Here is a 23,124-nt window from a genome sequence, read left to right as displayed (position 1 = left end):
GGCACATAGTTCCATCTTGTTTATATTCAATCCAGCTCACTCGGGGCCAATCTCAGAAAGTGAAGTGGAACTCCTAATTAAAAGGTAGCCTTGAGCTGTCAATAAAATTATGCATAAAGAAAATGTTTAAAAACACAGTAGTGACTTCTTTGAGATGGTTTTTCATTTGAGTTCATTTTTCTTAACTCAAGTGTGGGGGTAAATAAAAAATTTAAAAAAGTGTGCTCGTCAACACTGCCATTCCTTCCGGCCCCAAAGCTCAGAAAACCACCTTTGACACGCAACACACTGCAACTGCATTTACAACTGCTGGCTGGAAAAAGGCGAGTCTTGTCTTGTCTACCGATTTCTGGAGAGCAGTATGGATTAGCGTTTGTTTTGATTTGTTTGCGGAGGGCACCTCCTCTGTTGCCTTTCTGTGCTTGGCCCATCAGGACGACCGCTTGAGTATCTGTCATAGCCAGCCCATCCCCCACAGCACCCTGGGCTTGCCTCGTCATACCACACGTCACCATGTGCAGCAATCATGCGTTCACCTGTCTGTCTCCTCCACTGCATTGTGAAGGTCGAGACCCATCATCACCGTATGCCCGATTTACGGGCGTATGGGCACCTGGTTTACCATCGATGTTAAATAACAGCCGCAACAAAAAGAACAACAAAATGTTGAATGTGTGTGAATAAATGAATGAATAGATGGAAGAATGAATGAAACATCTGGCTCCATAAAGAGTAAGTAATCCCTCGGGGGCCCAACCTTTTCCCCATTATCAACACAGTGCTTGGTTTGCAAAGCTGGTATTTAACATTTGTGTAACTTCCACCATGCTGCAGCGGGCACCTGATTTTGCTTTCACGTTTATCTTTTTTCTTCTTACATTACTGACTCCCTCCAGCTTCTGTGTAAGCGTAAGCATGTTTTTTCCTGTGACTGGGCACCAGTATGCCATTGCTTTACACCATGACAAGCTGGGGTTAGATGACTTAGAGTTCTCCCTGGGACATTGGGAAGCTGGTGTTCTTCCTTCCCTCCTTCCCTCTCACATTGGAAGGGTGTCCTCCTTACCTTCATAGCTCCCGGCAAATAAGTAAAGCCAGGTGACGGCTGGGATGCAGAGAAGAGTCAACGAGACAGCCAGGAATTTCCGTCTCCCTCTACAGATTCCCAGCATCCTCTCAGAAGTGGCAATCTCTAATCCCAGCGCCGTTTCTCTGCCCGGAGCATGGAGTCCTCGGCTACCCTCATAATACTTTCTGTAAAGGAAGAGCAGAGGGGAAGGCTGAGTTTTGGCACTATAAATGGATACACATTGCAGAAGAGAAATATCCTGTAGATCCTGAATGTAGTTTGGCTCATCTATGATTCTCTGCTAACCTTTTTTATCCCAAGAGAGGATGCTGCAATTCTGCAGTCCATCAGAACAGAGACAGTTCTTTAAAAAATAAATAAAGGATGGTAAAAACTATACGGTGTATCTCTCTCTCTCGCTCACGCGCGCTCTCTCTCTCTCTCTAAAATGTACACACACACACAGACACACACACGCACGCACATATGCACGCACACATTTTATAGTTTAGTTTAGTTTTAAAGCTTGAACTAACATACTTATTACAGGAGCATTTAGTTAGCACACTCTATGTATCGAGCACTAAGCAGGTGACGTGCTTTGAAAGCCTAGAACAAGAGTTGGCTTCAGAGAGCACAGTCTAACAAGAGACGCCAACATGAAACATTCCCTGGAACTCCAAGAATGTGAGGGCTGAGATTTGGAGGAACCTCTGTGGAAAGACGTGCTGTCAAGATGGCAGAACAGTTCCCGCGTTCCAGGTATGTGGGCTAACTGGCAACACACTCAAAGGAAAGGAGGCTGGATAGGCCACCACATCATCCGCAGGAGACTACATCTCAATCACAGCTGAAAACCTAAAAACACTCAACAGGAACTGCCTTAATCGCTTTCACATTTAAAATGGAAGATTCCAGAAAAGCATGGAAACAATTAAAATGGGCAAAGAATGGGGAGGAGCCCATTATAGGTCATAGAGGTGACCTATAAGTGGTCTGCAGAGGGCAAGCTTTACACCACGCAGAAGACTGGCTGAGACGTGTTAAGAGACGAGGGAGATGGTCAACCAGGAATGGGTGTATATGAAACAGCTAGTTTGCGTGTCCCGTTGGATATTCCCACAATGGGTCCTGCCCTTTGCTGTCACCCTTAAACCATGGATGACAATGGTCTGGTTGAACTGTCTCCCTTCCCCACCAGCCTTGGTGTTTCCAGAAGACAGGAGGTTGGAGGGATTCACGTGACGTTCCCTCAGACTTAGCACACTGCCTGTCATCTGCAGATGTCTGATAACAGTCTTCTGAACAAATAAATGGAACCCGATTCTAACCAAAGGCGACCCTCTCAAGCTTCAGGAGTTTGTGTTCAGCCAGTGGCCAGCAATAAACACCTAATGGAGACAATCTCAACTGTCAACGCCAGGCTTTCTTCTGCAACCACTCTTGACACTTTTCTAAATGGCCCTCTTTTGAAACAGATGCGAGACCACAGGGCTGGAGGGTGTGCACAAGAAAGTAAAGCCAAAAAAGAAAAAAAAAAGAAAAAAAAGAAAAATCCCTTTACACGTAGACTGTTGACTTGAGAAAAGTCCCCCTCTAGGGAAGTTTTTCATTCTGAAGGATAGGAAAGAAACCTTACAAACAAACTCTGCTAGTCACTAAGAATGAGAATCATGGAGACGCTTAGAAAGAGAGAAGGTTGGGGGAAGAAGGCTGTGCAGCCAGACAGACCTAGATTCAAATCCACATGCCACACTTAACTAGCTGTGACCTTGGCAAGTCCCCATCTCTGGGTAAGCTTCATTTTGTTCATTTATGCAGTGAAGCCACACCCTCTGGGAGGGTGGTTTAGAGGCTTAAATGAGAGAATCTTTGGCTAAGGGAGTAGCAATGACTGATCAGGCACATGGCAGGGTGATGCCCCTTTCCCTGAGCAGCCTTGCTTATGTGTTTCTCTCTCCCTACCGCCACTCTCCAACCCCACAGAGTTTAGCAGAAAACAGATCGCAACAAACAGATATTGACTGACTTCCAAATGGGGATTTAAACCTAAAGGAACGACCTACTCAATTCTCCTTCGGGATGTACCACCAGATTAAAGTCACATTTTTTTTTTTTTTACAGTTCATTTATAATAATAGTAAAGACAACAAACAGTAAGCAACACTTATTATGTATGAAGCACCTTTCTATGTGTTTTGCTTGTTTAATTCTCAAAATAACCTATTTTTCAGCCTCATTTTATGGATGAGAAAACTAAGGCCTAGAAAGATTAATTCACGGGCCATGGGTTACACACACCTATGGCAGAGGCACCTTAGGCTCTGCTTTCCCTAAGTAATTGATACTAACAACTATCCAGGGAGCCTTTGCCTTTTGATCTAACTTCAATCCTTCATATTGAAGTTTATGACTATTTTTATGCCCAGGGTCAAATATATTACCCCTGCTTGCTTGCATTCCAAAAAAAAAAAAAAAAAAAAAAAGACAGAAATATAATTGGAAAACTATAGATGAATTTAGACTTTACAGGAAAGCAGGAATATATATATATTGGAGCTGAACTCAAGTGGCATTTACATTTAAATAACATTTAAAAAAAACTGTTTAAAACACTGATTTTCCTCCCTCCTTTTCCTCTCTCCATCTGCATAAGTTCATTTTAACTGGCACAATTTGCACAAAGTTTTAAAACAGAGTCTAGTGTGGTTTGCATTTTATGATAACATTGGGACCTGAAATTAAACTGAGCAGGTAAAAAACTAACCCTTCATGGATTTGACTTTTAAACGATACCTCAGTGCACTTAAAAAAAAAAATTTAAAGAAAAATCTCAATTTTGATCAGAAATTATTCCAGGAAGTCAATAAATCAATACAGGAATGAACATGAAAAGAAAGGAAGGAAGATATTGAAGGTGACCTGGAAATTTACATCCCAAACATGTGCAAATGACCTAAGAAAATCACACTCTAACCTTCCCTTGCCTGGGGAAAGGGAGACTGAACTTCCTATGAACCCGGAGGGTCTAAGAGCCATCTCTTACGCCCTCTCCCTCAAATCCAACATCCAGTTTTTCCTCCTGAACATCTATCTACACCATCTGTCTTCTCCCATTTGTCTTAACCCATGACCATCACATTTATAAAGACCATTGTGTGAGCCAGAAAAATTATCATGATCTGTTAAGCCACAAAAGCAGGATTCAAAGCTGAACATAGAATGTAACTGAAGTATATCCTTCAGTCCAGTATACTAAACCGTATGTACATATACAAATCTCTCCATAATTACAGATAGGAAAAAAGCATTGCAAGTTATCTCTGAGTATAGAATATGGGTCATTTCAATCACATGAATGTATTTTGTTTCCTAACTCTTATACAAGGAGCGTGCCTTGCTTTTGTAATTTCAAATATTTAAAAGCTTGTCCCATCGTCTTCTTATATTGCTTGTCACTCAAAATGTCTCAGTTCAGACAGTCTTACACATGTGTTAGTTTTAATTTACATGCTAGGTGTGCTGAGTTAACAGCTGCAGGACCCTAACTGGGAATATACCCTCCAGGGGTGGCTGGTTCCCATTTGAAACATTCCAGTCAGAAGTGGATTGTCTAGAAACATTGCACATAAAGAGGGAATAAAAAATCTAAGAAACCTCCAAAAAAGAAGTCTAAGGAACCCAATGGCCAAAACCCTTCTGAGTCAGTCACTCAGGATCCCAAGCTGATCCCATGGGCATATACGAGATTTGGGCCACGGACTGTAACTAGAAGATGGGCTGAATCCAATGTCAGTCACACGCTGTTGCCCTAGTCTCTAGCGAACCTTTCTTGCAAGGAGCTGTCCCAGTTCCTAAGAGGGCGAAGAACTGGCCTTCACTGAGCTTATAACACAGACCCTACAGCAGGACCATCAACAGACGTTAGTTTTGCTACCGTCATTATTTGTGGTGACGTGATGTGGCACGTGACTGTACAGAACTCTCCAACAGTAACATTTACTCCAGTCACCCCCCGATCGTGTCAAGTCCATGCATCTTCAAATCCTGCCATTTTTACCTCTAAAACATGTACTCTCTCCAATACATCCAGTTTGACTGCCACTATGTGAACCCAAGCCACCGCGATCTCATGCTTGTACTCCTGCAGGAGCCTCCTAACTCAGACCACACTCGAAAGTATTAATGTTTCCCCTCGGCGCTTAAACCCTAAACGCTGTGCCATGCCTTACAAGGATCTACAGAGCCTGACTTCCAACTACTTCTAGGGCCTCATCTCTGATCACTCTTGCTTTCATTCTGCTCTATTCCAGCCACCCTGGCCCTTCCACTCCTGGAGCACGCCTCGGGTCCTTTGCAAGTGTGTTCCCTCTGCCTGGAATGCCGATCCCTCTGCTCTGCGCTTGACTGAGGGCTTCTCAGAAGGGCCTGTGGCTGAGTATTCCCCCCACCCCGATCCGCTTCACTTTATCCACCACCATACTCTGGCCGTTTTCTTCAGGTACTCATCACATTTTGGAATTATACAGTCATTTGATTACTTGGTTCACGGCTCCCTCACCCACCAGATTTCAATCTTCCCCTTGGGCAGAAACTATGACTGCTTTATGGTCAGTGCACACCCAGGCACACAGGAGGCATTCACTGACTGAATGAACAAATGAATGAACGAAGGTGCTGAGAGAGCCTCGGCCATCAGGGGTCTTGCTGTCACTCTAGTACTGTTTCAGTAAGACTTTTTGAAACTAAACTCTGCCAGCCAGCTGTCTGACTGTACGACACCTGTCACAGGAGAAACAAATCCTCACAACGCCTCAAGTAGGTTCCTGCAGCAATCCCGGGTTCCTCAGACACTCTTTGTTACCCTGGAGGTCACTTGCACAGTTCACTTTGGTACCTTCTCTCCTTCCTCTGCTCCATGGGGAGGAACACCCAGGAGGCATTGGCCTCTCCCGCTGGGCCTGGAGCGACTCTCCTGAAGCTACTTCCTTCCTCCCTCTCTTCTCTGTACATCAAGCCCCAAAGCATCTCACTCTTGCATGAGATCCTTTAGACGGTCAAACGGACATTCCTGATTCCTTCTTTTCATTTGGAGAATGGCCTTTGGCCTCGAAGGCACTGTTTCAAAATTGATCATGTGAACTACAAGAGTAAAAGCCACATGCAACATGCTTTGGAACAAACATCGAAAACCTGGAGTTCACTGTGTTTTAAGGGCTCTAAGGACCATTCCCGCCAACTTAAGTTTGTCTTGATCCCGACAGGAAGTCAAATTCTCTTGCTTTGTGGAAACATGCCCTTTTGCCCTCAGAACCACTGTGATGTCCCAGATCAAGAGGCATGGGCCTCACTAGGGTCTCCAGTCCTGTCTTCAACCACCTATTTCACATAACCCCGCCATTCGGATATGCGCCCGACAGCCTGAGAGTGTTGCCCATCTTGTTTCTGTTACGTCAAAAACAAAGTCTAAGGCACGCCGTATTTCACGTGGGCCTCACAGCATTTAGAGAAGATAGGGAAGTCAGGCCCTGGGCTCTGCACGTCGGCTGTGGGATATTAGCCAGTCATTCAACATCCTGGAGGCTCCCATCTTATTTTATAAAAGCCCAAGCACAAAGGTTGTGGGAAGGATTGAGGGAGATCAAATGAGGTCCAAAATAGGATTACGCAGCAACGTGAGATGCTGTAGCAATAGTAACAACATTAAAAGGAATCACTTGAATTGTGGCTGCTTGACCAATCAAATCCTAAGGACAGCATAGCCACTACGGCCGCCTAGCTGTGATACCCACAAAGCAGACAGAAGGGTATCTTAGTCCATTCGGGCTGCTATAACAAAAATTCCACAGACTGGGGGGCTTACTCAAGGAACACGTATTTCTCCAGGAACAGTCCTGGAGGCTGGGAAGCTCAGATCACAGTGCTGGCAGATTCCATGGCTAATGAGGACCTTGTTTTCCGGTTCAGAGATAGCCATTTTTTTGCTGTGTTCTCACATGACAGAAAAGGTGAGGGAGCTCTCTGGGGCCCCTTTTACATAAGGGCAGTAATCCCATTCATGATGGCTCCACCCTCATGATCCAGTCACCTCCCAAAGGCCTGTCTCCAAATACCATCTCCTGGGGGGTTAGGATTCAACATACGGACATTAGGGGGGTACATTCAACTCATAACAAAGGGGGAGAGGGAACTAGCATGTGGCTGTGCCCTCCCTGCTCCTGCCTCAAAGCGTGTATATTTGTAAAGAGAGATGTTACAAAAAAGAGAGATGTTACAAAAAAAGGAGAGATGTTATTAAAAAGGAAATAACATCCTAACATCTACCAAGGGAAAAAAGTAAATTATGCTTTATTTATTATTATAAATGGTGCAGTTTTCAATATATTACTCCTCTTTGTAAAAGAACGAACCATTTTTGTTCTTTAAGAAAAGAATGTCCCATGAAATAAATTACATATCAAAATTTAGCACCAGGAAATGAGTCTCTCATGAAGAACCAATAGGCTTCCTTGGACAAAACAATAGCTGCTCTTACAAAACTCATCCTGTTTTCCATTCCCACTTCTAACACGGTAAAAAGAAATAAGAGAAATTAATTTTAATACCATTTTATGTAATCCATCTGAAATATTAGCCCTGCACTGTGTAATCAATATAAAATATTACTGAGATATTTTACACTCCTTTCTCATACTGTTTCGAAACCTAAAGTGTACCTTATATGAACAGCACATCTCAATTGGAACTAGCTAGATTTCAAGTGCTCAAGAGCCACAAGAGCTGAACAGTCTAAGTTGAAATATCTTCTAAGCCTTCACACCATCCTGTTTAGGAAAGTAAGTTTGGCCTCGGGCGTGAGAATAGTGTTGAAGCAGAGAATACAGGAGGCTGTGGGGAGATACAGGCTGGATAAGTGACAGCCTGAGCTGGTGGTAGTGGAACTAGAGAGAACTGGATTTAACTGGATGTGGGAGCACTCAGGACAGCAGACAACATTCATTGGGCAACTAGGATACCAGGTACCATACCGACACTTTCATGTGGTTTTAATTCACTCAGGCTTTACACCCAATCTACGTAACTCCACTTTCCAGATAGGGGCACTGAGGCTCAAAAGGCTAAGTCACTCAGGTCACACCGCTGGGAGGAGGGGCCCTGAGTTAACGCCAAGACTTCTGACATCAAGTCCAATGTGCCTTCCTTGGTGTGGCATTAAAAGCCTCTATGATCTGACTCCCGCCGCCTCCTCACGCCACGTTCCAATGCTGGACCACCACCTAAATCAAGGATGCCATGCCCTTCCACCTGCGGCCTCCTCTTCCTCTTAGGCCTGCTCCTAGTTGTCTACACAGTGAGCTTCTAAGGTAATGGTTCTCAATTAGGGGTAATTTTGCACCCCCTCCACCCCAGGGGCATTTGGCAGTGACTAGAGATATTTTTGGTAGTCAAGACTGGGGAGAATGGAATGCTACTAGCATCTAATGGGGACCGGTCCGGCATGCTGCTAAACATCTAACGAGGCCCAGCACAGCTCCCCACGACAATTATCTAGCTCAAAATGGTAACAGGGCTGAGGTTGAAAAACAGTGGTCTAAGACCCCACCATGCCTCAGCGCTCGTTTCTATGGGGTCCCTGCCAGGAAGAACTGCAAATTCACTGAGGAAATCATTTCCTCCGAAGTCATCTCCCTTGGCCTGGGCAAGTGGAATGCGTTGATGTGCATCTCAGGTACTTTCCTTCATTTCCGGTCCTTTCTATTATACCATACAACCCACATTCCACTTTTTAAGGGCCGGGAGTCAAGTTTAATAGAGATGTCAATAGGCAGGTGGTGTGAATGTCACTTCCAGCACGGAGCTCTCTTTGGGGTGACACAGGTGGAGAAGCAAAAAGGGACAAAAGATAGAGAAGCAATCAAAAATTTCCACTTACAGCATTAACCTCTTTCAACAATGCATTGCCAAACAGATCTTTAATGCAAATTGATCTTTCCTGAGGATGTGCACTTTTCCTGGGGTCAGACGACAGCTCTGGAAGGCTGATTTTTGTTTTTCTTCTGAATGTTAAATCAGCTCTTAATCACATCCACGAGGCTACCCGTGAAGCCACCCGTTGGAGTGTTTTGCTCTTCATTCTTTTGATTTTCATTCTGGAAAGGGATGACTTAAGCAGGCATGCCACACATTTTCATTCTGCTTAAGCAAACACTCACAGGCATTTAACAAGGCCCGATACTGCAAAATGCACTTCAGTATTCCCGACTATGGGTGGATTACGTGCCTCCTTTTCCTCTGTGTTCCAAGGCCTATGGAGATTTTGTGTAAACATCTCTTGTAGCAAATGGTAAAAAGAAGGCAGCTATGTCTTTCCCTTTTCTCTACTCCTTGCCATTCATCGCACTCCACGAGGCATGTGTTCACTGGGCATACATTCCATTCTGGGCATGGAGCTTGGGGCTGGGGATACAGAGATGGATACAATCTGCCCTTGAGGAGCCTTGGAGAGCACAGGGGACAGACAGACACACACAGACTCCATGACCATGAGCACAAGACAGGATAGGGGGAGACATGGTTCTCAGAAGAACACATGCAAGCTGAGACAAAGAGGATGGCATGATTTCAAAAGGCTGGGGAGGGACCAGAAGTCATTCCCGGCAGAGGGAAATGAGGAAAAGTACAAGAGCACGCCTGGGACCAGGGAATGGCCTCTAGCCACTCCTCCCAGAGTCAAATAAGGAGCGATGGATGGCAGGGAACAAGACTAGGATGACCTTGAATGCTGTGTGAAGAACTTGAACTTCATTCTACAGCCCCTGTGCAGCCCCTGAAGATTCCTGAGCAGGAAGAGGTACAGCTTCTGTGTTGAATAAAATTAACAACTCTGAGAACACTGTGAGCACTGGGTTAGGTGCAGAAAATATGCAGCCCAGAGACCAACCTGCATGCTTCTTTCTGGTGGCTGACCCACCTGTGGATCACCCGAATAGCAATGACCTTGTTTGGGCGACATTTCTTGTTGCCGCAATGCTCATTTGCTCCATACGTGGGTGCAATGGGCTGAATATTTACATCCCCTCAAAATTCCTATGTTGCAATCCTAACCCCCAATATGATGGTATCAGGAGGTGGGTTCTCTGGGAGATAATTAGGTTATGAGGGTGGAGGTCCCATGAACGGAAATAGTGCCCTTATAAAAGGGACTCTTTCTGCCACGTAAAGATACAAGAAGTTGACTGGAAGACGGTCTTCACCAGAATCCAACCATGCTGGCACCCGGATCTCAGATCGCCACGCTCCAGAACTGAGCGTGAGAGACATACATTTCTGTTGTTTCTAAGCCACCTGGGCTATGGTGTTCTGTTACGGCAGCCTGAACAGTGACGTGGCATTGTGCTGAGGACCTCGAGCTGCAGGAAATACATCACCACTGGTCTCGGTGTATTAGAGCGACACTGTTGTCCTTTGCAACAGGTTGGTTTGGGAATGGCCTGTGACCCCGTCCTGGTCACAAGTTGCAATGAAAGAAAAAGTCACAGTGTCACCAAGGCCACACGCAGAAGGGAGAGTGTCATGAAGGAAATTCCTCATTTAGACAGACAGAAACATTATTTGCCTCGGTTTATAAAAAGTATCTAAGAGTAAAGATTGTGTGCTGAAAGGCCTTCTGATTTCAAGATATTTGAATTATACTGTGTGACGGTTCCCAATAGTCATACACTTTAACCTTTGTTCAATGTTCCCTTGATTTAGGCCACATAAATATCTCTGCAATTAAACAAAAATGGCTTTTTCTTTTTATTGAGATAAAATTCACATAACATAAAATTAACCATTTTAACACGCACAATTCACTGGCATTCAGTGAATTGTTAGATAGCATGCAACCACTATCTTTGTCTAATTCCAAAAAGTTTTCACCTCTCCAAAAGAAAGCCCCCACACCCATTAAGCAGGCACTGCCCATTTTCCCCCACCCCAAACCCCTTTGCTTCCTGCCTCTATGGATTTGCCAGTTCTAAATATTTCATATAAGTGATCTCATACAATATGCGGCCTTTTGTGTCTGGCTTCTTTTATTTACTCTATTGTTTTTGATGTTCTGCCATATTGTAGCATGTATCAGTATGCTATTCCTTTTTATGGCCAAATAATATGCTGTTGCATGGGCATACGGCATTTGTCTATTTTTTTTTTTGCCCTCCCCCGCCCCGTTTTTTATGCCATTGTTTCTCAGTCTAGTTGTAGGGCACAGCTCCCTGGCCCACGCTGGTATTATGAGCCTTGTGCTCCCCCAGCTGAGGCAGTGGGTCATTGGTCATTGGTCGGCTGCTCACAGCAGCTCACAGCAGCTCTCGTTGGTTGCTGGCCACTCACGATGGCTGCCGGCCACTCACGGTAGCACACGTCAGCACAGAGCAGCCCACGGCAGTTCACAGAGGCCCATGGCAGCACACAGCAGCTCCCAGGACCTTTGGCTGCTCAAGGCCCAGCTCCTGTTCACAATCTTAGCTGTAGAGGGCGCAGCTCACTGGCCCATGTGGGAATGGAACTAAGCGTTAGGATCATAGCGCGCCAACCGCCTGAGCCACCGGGCCGCACCCACATTTGTTTATTCATGGTTGATGGCATTTGAGCTGTTTCCACCTTTTGGCTATTGTGAATAGTGCCACTAAGAACACTTGTGTACAAGTACTTGTTTGAGAAGAATGGCTTTTCTTAAGGTTATCTAAATCCCTATGCTTTATGCACATAAAGATGTATCTTTCTTATTAAGAATGATTTTACATTTCTAGAACCTGGCACCCAGGGAGCTCAGGCAACAGTAGCTATTGAACCTACAGTAGCAACACTCTACTATATGTGCCTGGCTGTATCCCGGGCCCTTGACAACATTTACATCTCTCTGTTAATTTCATTTAATCCTCTCAAGACTCCTGATATGTGGGTATCACTTTTCCACAGATGAGAAAACCACCACTCAATCTGGATTAAATAATACACCACACATTGCACACAGTATGGGGTAGAATCCACACTGCACATGGTAAAAAGGTGCCCAGCATGTTATCCGGTACAGAGCAGTTCCACAATGAATATTAATTAATTAATCAAGTCCTTAATGACAGTTGATAATTAAAAAACAAAAGAACTGGAAGTGGGGAGGAAGGTACAGTTGACCTTTTACTTTTTCCTCTCTTGTAACTAATTGTACATTCACGGTATAAATGCTTTGTGGGTTAAGGCATCATTTCCTAGGACTGCTGTAAAAAAGGACCACAAACAGGTGGCTTAAACAGTGGGAATTTATTGTCTCATAGTTCCGAAAGCCAGTACTCTGAGATCAGGGTGTGAGTAGGGCTCCCTCCCCCTGAAGGCGCTAGGGGAGGACCTGTTCCAGGCCTCTCTCTGAGTTTCTGATGGTCCCTCCCTTGTGGCAGCACATTTCTAATATCCACATGGAGTTCTCCTTAGATTCTAGGTCCAAATTTCCCCTTTTATAAGGGCACCAGTCATATTGGATTAGGGCCCACCCCGATCCAGTATGATCCCATGTTAACTAATTACATCTGCTAGGACCATATTTCCAAATAAGGTCACATTCTGAGGTACTGTGGGGGAGGGGGCAGTTAGAACTCTAGCTTATGAATTTTTGGAGGACACAACTCATCCTGTAACAGTTAACTTCACCATCATGCAAAAGTAAAGAAAGCAAAGCACCACAAGGCAGAGAGTGAGAAGGAAGGCTTTCTGTTCTATGGGGTCAGGGATACTCAGTCCCCAGAGACCACCTGTCAAAGAGCAGCTGGACTGAATCAAGGTAGCTGGAGAATGGACAGGATGGTATGAACGCTACCACAGGTCTCAACATTCTAATGGTATGAAAGCAAGTAAGAAACCAGGCTTCTGGAAGTCTAGTTCTAATCCTGCTCAGCCAGCAGCTCACTGTGTGACCTCAGTGGACACTCACCTCCTCTGCACCTCAGCACCCAATTAAAATCAGTGCAGGTTCCATAACTGATCTCTAACCCCCAAAACACAGCATCTGTTTATCAGTTCCAAAATCCATTAGGAGATCTAGAAATCCCTCCTCTGCACGGGTGCAGAACTATTCCTGGCTCTAACAATCTCTTACTTTTCTAGCTCTAGGTAAGATCTTTCAGCTCATGTTCCTGCTACCTTCAATGTTAGAGATTAAATAGCCGGCATCCAGGCTTCTATAAAAAAACCCAATGGTTTGGCTATATCTCATTCACACAACACATTAGACAGGTGCAGCACAGAAAGTAAACAGCCTAGTTAATAAGTGCAAGTTCATTAGTTGTGGGGCTGTCAGGAGAACCCAATAGCTCTGATCACACACAAAGCTGTCCCCATCTTAGAAGTTAAACTAAATGCTTTCAATTTTTATCACCCAATTCATAACCTTGCTGTCTGGCTTTAAGAATCAATAGCCTGGTGGTTTTGGTATCCAATAAATTTGTCTTAGTTTGGACGTTTTTCATTTCCCATGCCACTTGAGGAGAGCAGAATCAGGTGAATTGCTCTTCTCACAGCATTTGTTTTTCCAAATCTTTAATTTCACACTGACATGTTTCGCAAACCAGTGAAGTCAAATACAGAAAGAAAGCAGACATCAGAGGCCTCATCCCAATACCAAGAAAGCTTCCAGCTGGGATCATTTGGGACAATCAATTTAACAGGTTTCACATGCACAAATGTCAACTGGTCTACCCCCGGTGAGAGAGAGAGAGAGAGAGAGAGAGAGAGAGAGAGAGAGAAAGAGAGAGAGAGAGAGAGAGACACAGAGAGACACAGAGAGAGAGACAGAGAGACAGAGAGACAGAGAGAAATATACACAATACATTTATTTATTTTTATATAGAACACTAAAACAGAGAAAAAGAAATTCTGGCTTTGTGGATAAGAGAAACCAGCGAACGTACAGAATAAGCACAAATTTAAAGCAAACACACACACACACACACACACACACACACACACACACACACACACACACAAAATCACTGAGCTTAAGCCTAAAAGTGAGGTTGGGGAAGACAGCAGTTCTCTAACCCAACACAAATTATCTGAATGAAGAAAACTGGGGTTCAGACAACACAATAGGTGTCCAAAGTTATCCAGAAAGCAAAGGACAAAATTAAGTCTAGACAGAATTCTTATCTTCTTTCTCTGCTGCTTCAGTTTTATTTTCTTCTTCATCATCATCAAATCAACACATATTCTTGAAATGTTTAACAGACCTAAACATGGAAAGATTCGTGATTTGGAAGAATTCAAGGTGAGATACAGAGAAACCTTCAAGGATCTCCCAATTCAAATCCATCGAAATAGAAAGGGTACACCTGGGACTCATGGAAATGGAAAGGGTATATACCTGGGAAGAAAAATGTGGGGAGTGACCACTAATGAGAATGGGGTTTCTTTGGGGGCAAATGAAAATGTTCTGGAATTAAATAGTAGTGACAGTAACACCATTTTGTGAATATACTACATGTAAATATACATATATACGTATATAAAACCACCAAGTATAAAGGCCATTGAATCGTACACTTAAAAGGGTGAAATGTACGGCATGTGAATTATACCTCAATTTAAAAAACAATCAGTGACGTCAGAACAGTCAGGGCTTAATAATACAGATTAGTCCCTATCAAAATAATCAAGTTTTTTTTTTTAAGTAAAAATATTCTACTAGTTATCTTATTTATCCTGAGCCACTTCCAGAAATAAGCATGTCAGGCAAACATGACAGTGCTTTGCGCTGGTTTAATTTACACAATAATCCTGTGACACAAATGCCATTATCTCCAGTTTACAGATAGAAAACTAAGTCTCCCAAAAGTCAAGAGTTTCCCCTCAAGATAATACAAGGGGTCAAACCCCTGTCTTCCAGGTCTCCTATCACAGTGCTTAGCAAAATATATTTAGTGAGTTCGGTCTGGTTCCCTCTCATCAGAGTGCGAATCCCTTTAAACAATGACTAAACTTTTTCAAGAAATGAGCAGTTTTGGAAGAGCAGTTTGAGATTTACGGGAAGCAGCCTGGAGCCCGGGGATGGGAAAAGAGGAAAAGGCTGAGAAATGAGTTTCCAAGAAAGGAAGAAGAGATGTCTACCAGAGATTCTCCAGGCAGAAGGTTGTGTCTTTTAACTTAATGCAACATCCATTTCTGCCTACTGTGTATGAGAAACGGCACTCACAATCTAGCTGGGGGCAGGGGACACGGTCATGGAGGAACACAAAGGCAGTGCCAGGGCCACTGCATGATGCTGACCGTCTGTGTAGAGAAACGGTTCTAAACCCCCTGGTGGTTACTGATCATGGGGGATCTGCTGGCAGTCCAGGGCAAGAAAAGGGGGGTGGGGAGGGGCGGACTAGGGTCTTCTTTCATCAATGGATGAAAAAAAGGATTTACATGCTCAGAAGGAACTTCGAAGTTGGTAAAACCAATCAGTACAGAATCACTAAGACAATCCTTCACTTCCTTCTTCCTTTTTTTTCCCCCTTCTGTACATGATGATTCAGGATAACCTCCAATCCATCCTCGGGGACCACCTTCTCAGAGAGGTCAACCCAGACTTCTCTGGGCCCTCACAACAGCCAGTTTATGTTACCGTGTTTCCCCGAAAATAAGCCCTACCCCGAAAATAAGCCCCAGTGAAGAGCGTCAGCCAGATGGACGCATTTAGTACAGTATGACGATGTTCCAGAGGATGACATGACTGTATTTGAATAAACACAGATTGTTGTACGTGAAAAAATAGGACATTCCCTGAAAATACACCTTAATGTGTCTTTTGGAGCAAAAATTAGTATAAGACTTGGTCTCATTTTCAGGGAAATATGGTATGAGACCCGGTCTTATTTTTGGGGAAACACGGTAGAAACCTTTTCCTGTTTTGTTCTGCATAATAATTGCGATCATTGCTTTACTGCCATGCATAAAACAATAATATTACCAGTAGTAGGATCTTCTGTCATATACTGAGCAGCATCTTCGTGTCAAGCACGGTATTTTAAGTACTTTATATTTGATGTCTTACTGAAATCCACCCCAGTAAATTGGGTAGCACTAGTCCCATCTTGTAGAAGGGGAAACGAGGCAATTTACCCACAGTCACACAGCCAGTAAGTGTTAGAGCAAGAATGTAAACTCAGCCACCTGACTCCTGAACGTCTATTTCCCTCCAGACTTCCTGTTTATAGAGCGGGGACCCCTGGCAGGTAACGAAAGAATTTCTGAATTTTCTTCTAGATTAGAGGGCACAGAAATTGAAGGTAAAGATGTCTAATGCCCGAGTTTGCTTTTTAAACTACTTCTGAGGGTAGGTAGGTACTCCAAGGTAAGATTAAATAAATACGTTGAAAAGTTACAATGAAAGTGACACTCTACCTTCGAATTTTTCCATCTGCTTTCAAGGGATAACTAACTGTAGACACTAATAAGCACAAAATAAATATCTTTTTTAATATATACATATTTTATATATATATATAATATACACATCTATAATATGCATATAATATATACATATATAATATGTGTATAACATATACATATTATACATATACATATATATGTATAGTTTACATTTACACCAACAATATGTGGGCTAGATAGAGTATATATACGGTACACATACTATATATAATATAGACACGGGATATAGACAATATATACAGAGGGTGCCAGAACAATGCATACACATTTTAAGAAAGAAAAAAAACTGTACTAAAATTGTAATACTCAATATATACCGATAACAAAAGATGAATACAAGGCACGTGTATACATTGTTTTGGCACCCCTGGTATCATATATATTCATCATCTTCCCTAAGTTTACCATCCATTTTATGAACGGGGAAACTGAGGCACAAAGATGTTAAACACCTCAGTAGAGTCACTTGACTGATGAGTAACTGATGAAACCCTATCTCACGTACACACCTTCTAGAATTCTGCCACATACACGGCACTACTTAACTCTAGAATGGCTGCTGTGTGTGAGGTCCACACCCAGTCTGACCTCTGACCTCAATGGAAGTAGCCAAGACATGAAGAAATCCAGTGCTCTGCTTCTACAAACTCTGAGATGTTTAAAGAGAAAACAACAACAACAAAACAAAACAAACAAACAAACCCTCTAAAATCTCTGTATACTAATCACAGGGCCAGTGGGAGAAGGAAAAAAAATTGCATGCCCCAATTTGTTCTTGTTTACAAATAGTTTTAAGCTGTGTGTCAAACAAAATGAGTTTGTCTGCCAGATGAGATCCCAATTTTCTAAGTTCATTAGTGGCTGATGAACAGAAAGGGTCACCCTGGTGATTTAATAATTTGGCCCTGACTCTTGTCAAAGCCACCTAAAAAAAAAAAAAAAATTCCAAGCTGTCAGGAGAGAAAGAAAATACTATTTAATCCAACCTGTGCACTATTTCCATGCAACAAGGAGTAGATACTTACACACATGCTGTCTTAAGTCACCAGCCAGGGCAGGATGGGTGGGGAAAGAAATAAGAGAATGGCAGGGAACATTTAAATGTACCGGGTTGGAAGCCACCAGTAGCATTAATTGCCTGGAGGCCAACTCTGACAGCTGTTTTATGTATCTATTTTTAAATCCTGTAGGTAGCAAAAACATGGTTTTAAATTATACAGCTCAGGATCATTAGGAAATGAGGAATTTCTCAAGAAGCCTGTCATCTGGGGCCCTCTGGGTTGCCTAAGTAGAGCAAACTATTCAGATGCCAGGGGAAGATGGGGAAGGGGGCTTTCCAAATTCTAATAAGGCCCTAGTTCAGAGGGAAACTCTATTTTTTTCACTATTACATTTATTTTATAATGCAAAAGAACACCAAGGTTCTTATCCAAGTGTGTTAACTGGAATAATGAAACATCCCCAATACATTTCAACTCCAAATTGCCTCACCATAGTCTCTCAAGGTAAGATTCAATATTGCTCCTTTCTAGCCGAAGGGCACTTCTTTTATGAGGAATTAGTCACATCCAGTCAGCATAGCAGCCTCTGGAATTCCATTTCAGACTCGCCAGGGCTGGGAGAGGTTACCGGAGAAAAGGCGGGTTCTTTCCAGGAGACGGGAAATAGTATGAAATATTCTGACCTAATAAAGTGGCACCGTGAAGGGAGGTTGGGGCACTCACTTTTTCCACACCCGTTAGAGGGTCTCTGAGTATTCTCTTCCTCATAGATCCTTTTCTTTTTATCCCCTTAACATGACCCTCAGGTCTCACTTCTCACATCTTGAGGAAGAGCATTCTCTCCTGCCAAATACCTCTCCTTCCCAGCACTCACCATCTTTACAACACACACTTAATTGCAAAGTTATTTTAGTGTTGTTTTTCTTCTTTTAGGAATAGAAGTTCCATGAAGGCAGGGGCTTGCTTCTTTCTAAGTGAAGTAAATGACACACTTTACTTTCAATTAATGGATGATCCTAGGTTTTACCCAATTTTAAAGAGGAACTAGAGAAGATCTTTGAATCCCCCGACTCATTTAACCCAAACCTCTGGAAAAGCACTTGAGAGGCAAGTGTCAGGGCATGACGGGTACTAGGGGGGCTGATGATCTTAATCCAAAAGGGGACATTGTTCATCCTTAGCAACAAGTGAGGGTAGGTGGCCACTGAGCAGGGCATTTTTTTTAATGCTCTTCCAAAACACAGGTCTTCATCATGAAGTCTCAATATGCTTCTGAAATGTCTTTTAATTTGTATAAGTTCAGACTTCCACATTTGACACCAGATATAAAATAATGTACATTTTAAAACCAAATAAAAACAATTTTATGACTGGTTTGTTTGGAATGTCCTTCCTCTAAATTGTCTGCCAGGCCAACTCCTAATTGTCCTTTCAGACCCCACTCAAAGGTCACCTCCTCTGTGAAGCCTTCCCAACCAGACAGAGCTCAGCTCCATCAGAGTGAGAAATCAAGTATTTAAGTAGGTTTTTGAAAATCGTCCTGAGTTCAAAAGGACTTCGTGAGAAAGTTACGTCCTCTCTTTTCCACCCTCAGTGTGGTACCTGTATGTGCTTACAACCACCAGCCCTTGACAAAGTGAACTAACAACTCCCATTCAGAGAGCTTTTGGCTGGCAGCAGCATCTAGCTGAACTTTAGCACAGTTTTTGGTTCCTCTCGTTCTGCTACTTAAGGGGGTGGTATAAGTTTCTTATTACCATAGATCTATTTACCTAAATAACAAGGTCCTAAGACTATGTGACCAAACAGTGAACAGGAAGATGGGCATGCCAGAGTTTACGAAGCCCTGCCCAGTCGTAAACTCCATGAGGGCACAGACTGAGTGTCCAGCTGGTCCTCGGACATGTCCATGAACTTGGCACAGCACACAGAATGCAGCAGCCACCCAATAACTATTTGTGAAGGGAAACCAAGACTCGGGGACTTCAACTGAATCAGGAATTCAAACCACGTCTTCTTACTCTAAGCCCAAAACATATTCAACTTTGGAACTCTATACCAAATTGCTTCAAAGGCCAATAAACATGTAAGTCAATAAAAAGTAAACTTAGATGGTTCTTTTCCATGAGCTATTTATAACTCAAGAGAAATACTTAAAATCCATACCACCCAGAGATAGCCAGCTATCATTTTTACCTTCAAAACTATGGTGAAAGACCAAGCTATGCCTCTCTGGAAGCTGACAGAAGTTTAAGTTTCTCCTGTCCGTCCAAAAGATTGAAAAACTCCATATCCAGAGGATCTACTATGTGACATGCTAACTTCCTAAGTTCAGCCAAATCTAAGCTATAATTGACAGGTATTTCCAAAAGCTGCCTTGAAAATCTTTTTTTCATAGCAATATCTATCTATCCAGAACATCTACTTAGATCACTTCAGAAGTTCAGATTTTCTTTTTCCTTTTCTTCTTCTTCTTGTCTTTTTTTTTTTTTTTTTTTGCTATAAAATTCCCACCGGTATTATCCTTTCAAGGTAAAAAATCAGATAAAAATTCTACCGAAAACAGCAGCAGCAACTTTTCTTTTTTATACACCACACACAAAATCTCCTTACAAGACCACAAAGGAAAGAGCTCTGTTTTGGAGCTTGGATTAGCTATGAAGGCAAGATTTTTAAATGAAGAAAAACCCCACTTTTCTAGAGGTAAATGAGAAAAGCTCAGGCGTGATGATATAAATAGTTCAAATTACAAAGCCGATGTGCTCTACACTGAGAAGCTGTACCCACCTTCAAACTTGCACTAGGAAATTTAGGTGTGGTGAGGATGGTCTGAGAGCTGAGTGCTGCAGAAAGCAGAATACGAAGCAGGTCCAAGAACTACAAAAGCGGGATGATTTGGGGCATTTACAGTAGGGACACACCGGCCTTCCCACCTCGGCACTTCCCACGGATTACAGCATGGCGCGCAAAGGGGAATGGGGTTACATTGTGAAACGTGTAAATAACAGTCTTTTCTGTTTGACAAGGTAGAACAATACAAGTTTGGAACATTTTACCATCGTTATATGTTTCGGTTTTTACTTTGGTTTGGGAAATTCTGCTTCTTAAAGGGGAAGGTGTCCTCTCATCTGAAATTCACCTGTATGGAATATTTTATTGCGAATCATGCATCATCACTAGGCCAATGGGCCTTTTGAGGCTAAATTTCTGTAGGAACAATTCTGCCATGTAGCATTATTATTAGCATATTATTGTGAGCATACTATGTTAACAATATTAAATATTAATACTATAATCAATGATATATTAAAATGACCTATTACCATATTGTTTGTAATATTAGTATTATCTTACTTTTCTATTATTAGTATTATTAGTATTATGTTATTTTTCTAAATAAAAATATGACAGATACTTATATAGAAATCACTATGAACTTGCATATGGAAGATGAACCGCTAAACCAAAGTCTTACTCCTATTATTACCACGAGTACTAGTCCTACTGCTGCCACCAGTACTACCTCTAGTAACAACCAGTACCATCATTCTAGGAAAAAGGCTATAACTAGTATTTGTGTCTAAGGGAAAAGGAACCCTTTATGAAAGTGTCTTGTTTGTGAAGTGCCTACTACACGCTAGGACAGCCACAGGATAACACTATCTCATTCAATCCTCGCCACAGCCCTAATGGGCGGACTGTGTTATCACGTGTGGCCTTTTCTGGTTGAGGTACGTGGTCTCCTGAGAGGCTGACTGGAGCGCCGAGACCCTGCTGGCTGGTGGCAGGGCCAATGTTCGGACTCAGGTACACCGACTCCAAAGCCAGTGTTATTTCCACACCATCTGACGGGACATACGATGCCAGGAGACATTCTGAGGAAGGCAAAGGTGTGACCAGGAAAATCTGTTCTTCGGCACCCCCACCTCCATCTCCAGAGGATGGGATGTTGGGAGAACAAGAAGGAATGGGGACCATCTTTCATGCCCTAAGGGCAACTTTACCAACCAGACCAACAGAGTCACATGTTCAAAAACAAACAACATAGTGTACAAACAAAAACATCACAAGTTTTGAGACATTTCCTCCACACAAAATGCAGGTGTGGCCAAGCCTCCTGCCCCCACTATGCACACCAATCTCTCTTTCCCTTTCCCTATCCAGCATTTTCCAATTCCCCAGAACACAGACTTCCCTTCCCGAGATGTCCAGGGGGTTTCCCTGAACCTCACTCATGAGAAAAAGAAAGGAAAAGGGGGAACGGGGTGATGGACAAGAGAAGAGACTAACTCTGACCATCTCATCTAGTCTTTGGCAAGTACTATCTTATTTAATTAATATCTATGAACAGCTTTTCACAAAAGGAACAAGAGACCCCTGCATGTGTCCATGGAGGGAGTTCTGTGCCTGGTGGGCTTTCACAGCCACGCCTCCAAGACTCACGAGATGCTCTCCACACTCTCAAGGCATCTCAGGATAGGTGTTCAATATGGCATCGTTCCTCACATTTGTGATCCAAAGAAGGGCTGGAAAACATATTCTGGAAGTTGAAAATGTCAGTCTTTCTCTCACTACCCGGGATGGCTACAAGGCTGTCAATGTTACAAATATTAACAGCTGGGTGGGGGAAGGAACCATCCATTTGCAATAAAAGGCTACTACACTTTTGCAAGTTTAAAGGAGGAAGGGCCAAATGGGTCTCAGCCACTGCCTGCATATGTAATGCTTCACCACCACTGAGTAGAAAAACCCTCCCAATCAGGGAGCAGTGGCTTCCAACCCCAACTCCCATGTTTATTTAGAGTAGGACATAAATTTAGTTTTATTACAATTCCATCATAGGGGAAAAAAAATGGCTCAGCTCCCCACTTCCCACTGGAAAACCTGAAGCCCCGCACAGGCTGTGAGCGAGAAAAGAACACCACTCCTCTCAGGAGAACGACTTTTATTCCAGAATACTGGATGGCTACTGTCACTTTCCGAGTCCCTCCTGCCTCCCCCAAGTACACGGGGATAAATCCTTCTCCCTAAACACAACATTTTCCAACTTACTTCCTGATCTCGGTGGCAGGTTTACTTTATTTCCTCATAACCGCAGACCTCTGCTTATTTAAATAAGGCAGCACCCCCCTTTTTTCCTTTTATTGCCTCCCTGTTAGAATCATAAAAAGAAAGGGGTGGTGTGAGAACCTCTTGCTTCCATGCAAACAGATCTAAAACTTAAAAAACGAAAAACTAATAAAAATTAAATTGATAGAGGTAGTTTTTGTTTTGTTTTCTGTTTTCTTCCAAAAGAATGTATTTTGGTTTCCAAAGGCCTCTTTCCCCCACAACGGCACAGAAAATAAAGACCTGTATTAATGTTACTGGGAAAATGAGCTTGGAGGTTGTAAGGCCGAACGCATGAAGATGATTAAGTGTACGACTGATGTGATGCCCTCCCTCTTCACAGACTCACAAATCCGTGAGCTTCATGGACACTCAGGTCCATGAAGTATGTGATTAGACTCCATGTGTCTGTACAGGTTGTATGGGATTAACCTGCCAACGCTGATGGAAGACCGTGCAGCTGTCTTTTCCCAGATA

General features: G+C 43.0%; 1 protein-coding gene across 5 annotated transcripts in view; it reads right to left on the bottom strand.

Moving 5' to 3' along the window:
* LARGE1 (LARGE xylosyl- and glucuronyltransferase 1) overlaps positions 1-23,124 on the bottom strand; it is a 492,234-nt gene that overhangs the window by 362,096 nt on the left and 107,014 nt on the right. For all 5 annotated transcript variants that reach the window (XM_081059772.1, XM_081059773.1, XM_081059774.1 and 2 more), the window contains one exon: positions 1,067-1,254. In XM_081059772.1, coding sequence (XP_080915898.1) covers positions 1,067-1,254 — 188 coding nt within the window. The remainder of the gene's footprint in view (positions 1-1,066; positions 1,255-23,124) is intronic.

Source organism: Rhinolophus hipposideros, assembly GCF_964194185.1.
Source record: "Rhinolophus hipposideros genome assembly, chromosome: 9".
NCBI lineage: Eukaryota > Metazoa > Chordata > Mammalia > Chiroptera > Rhinolophidae > Rhinolophus > Rhinolophus hipposideros.
Note: the sequence above shows the minus strand (reverse complement) of the source record. Positions and strands in the feature narration are given on the sequence as shown.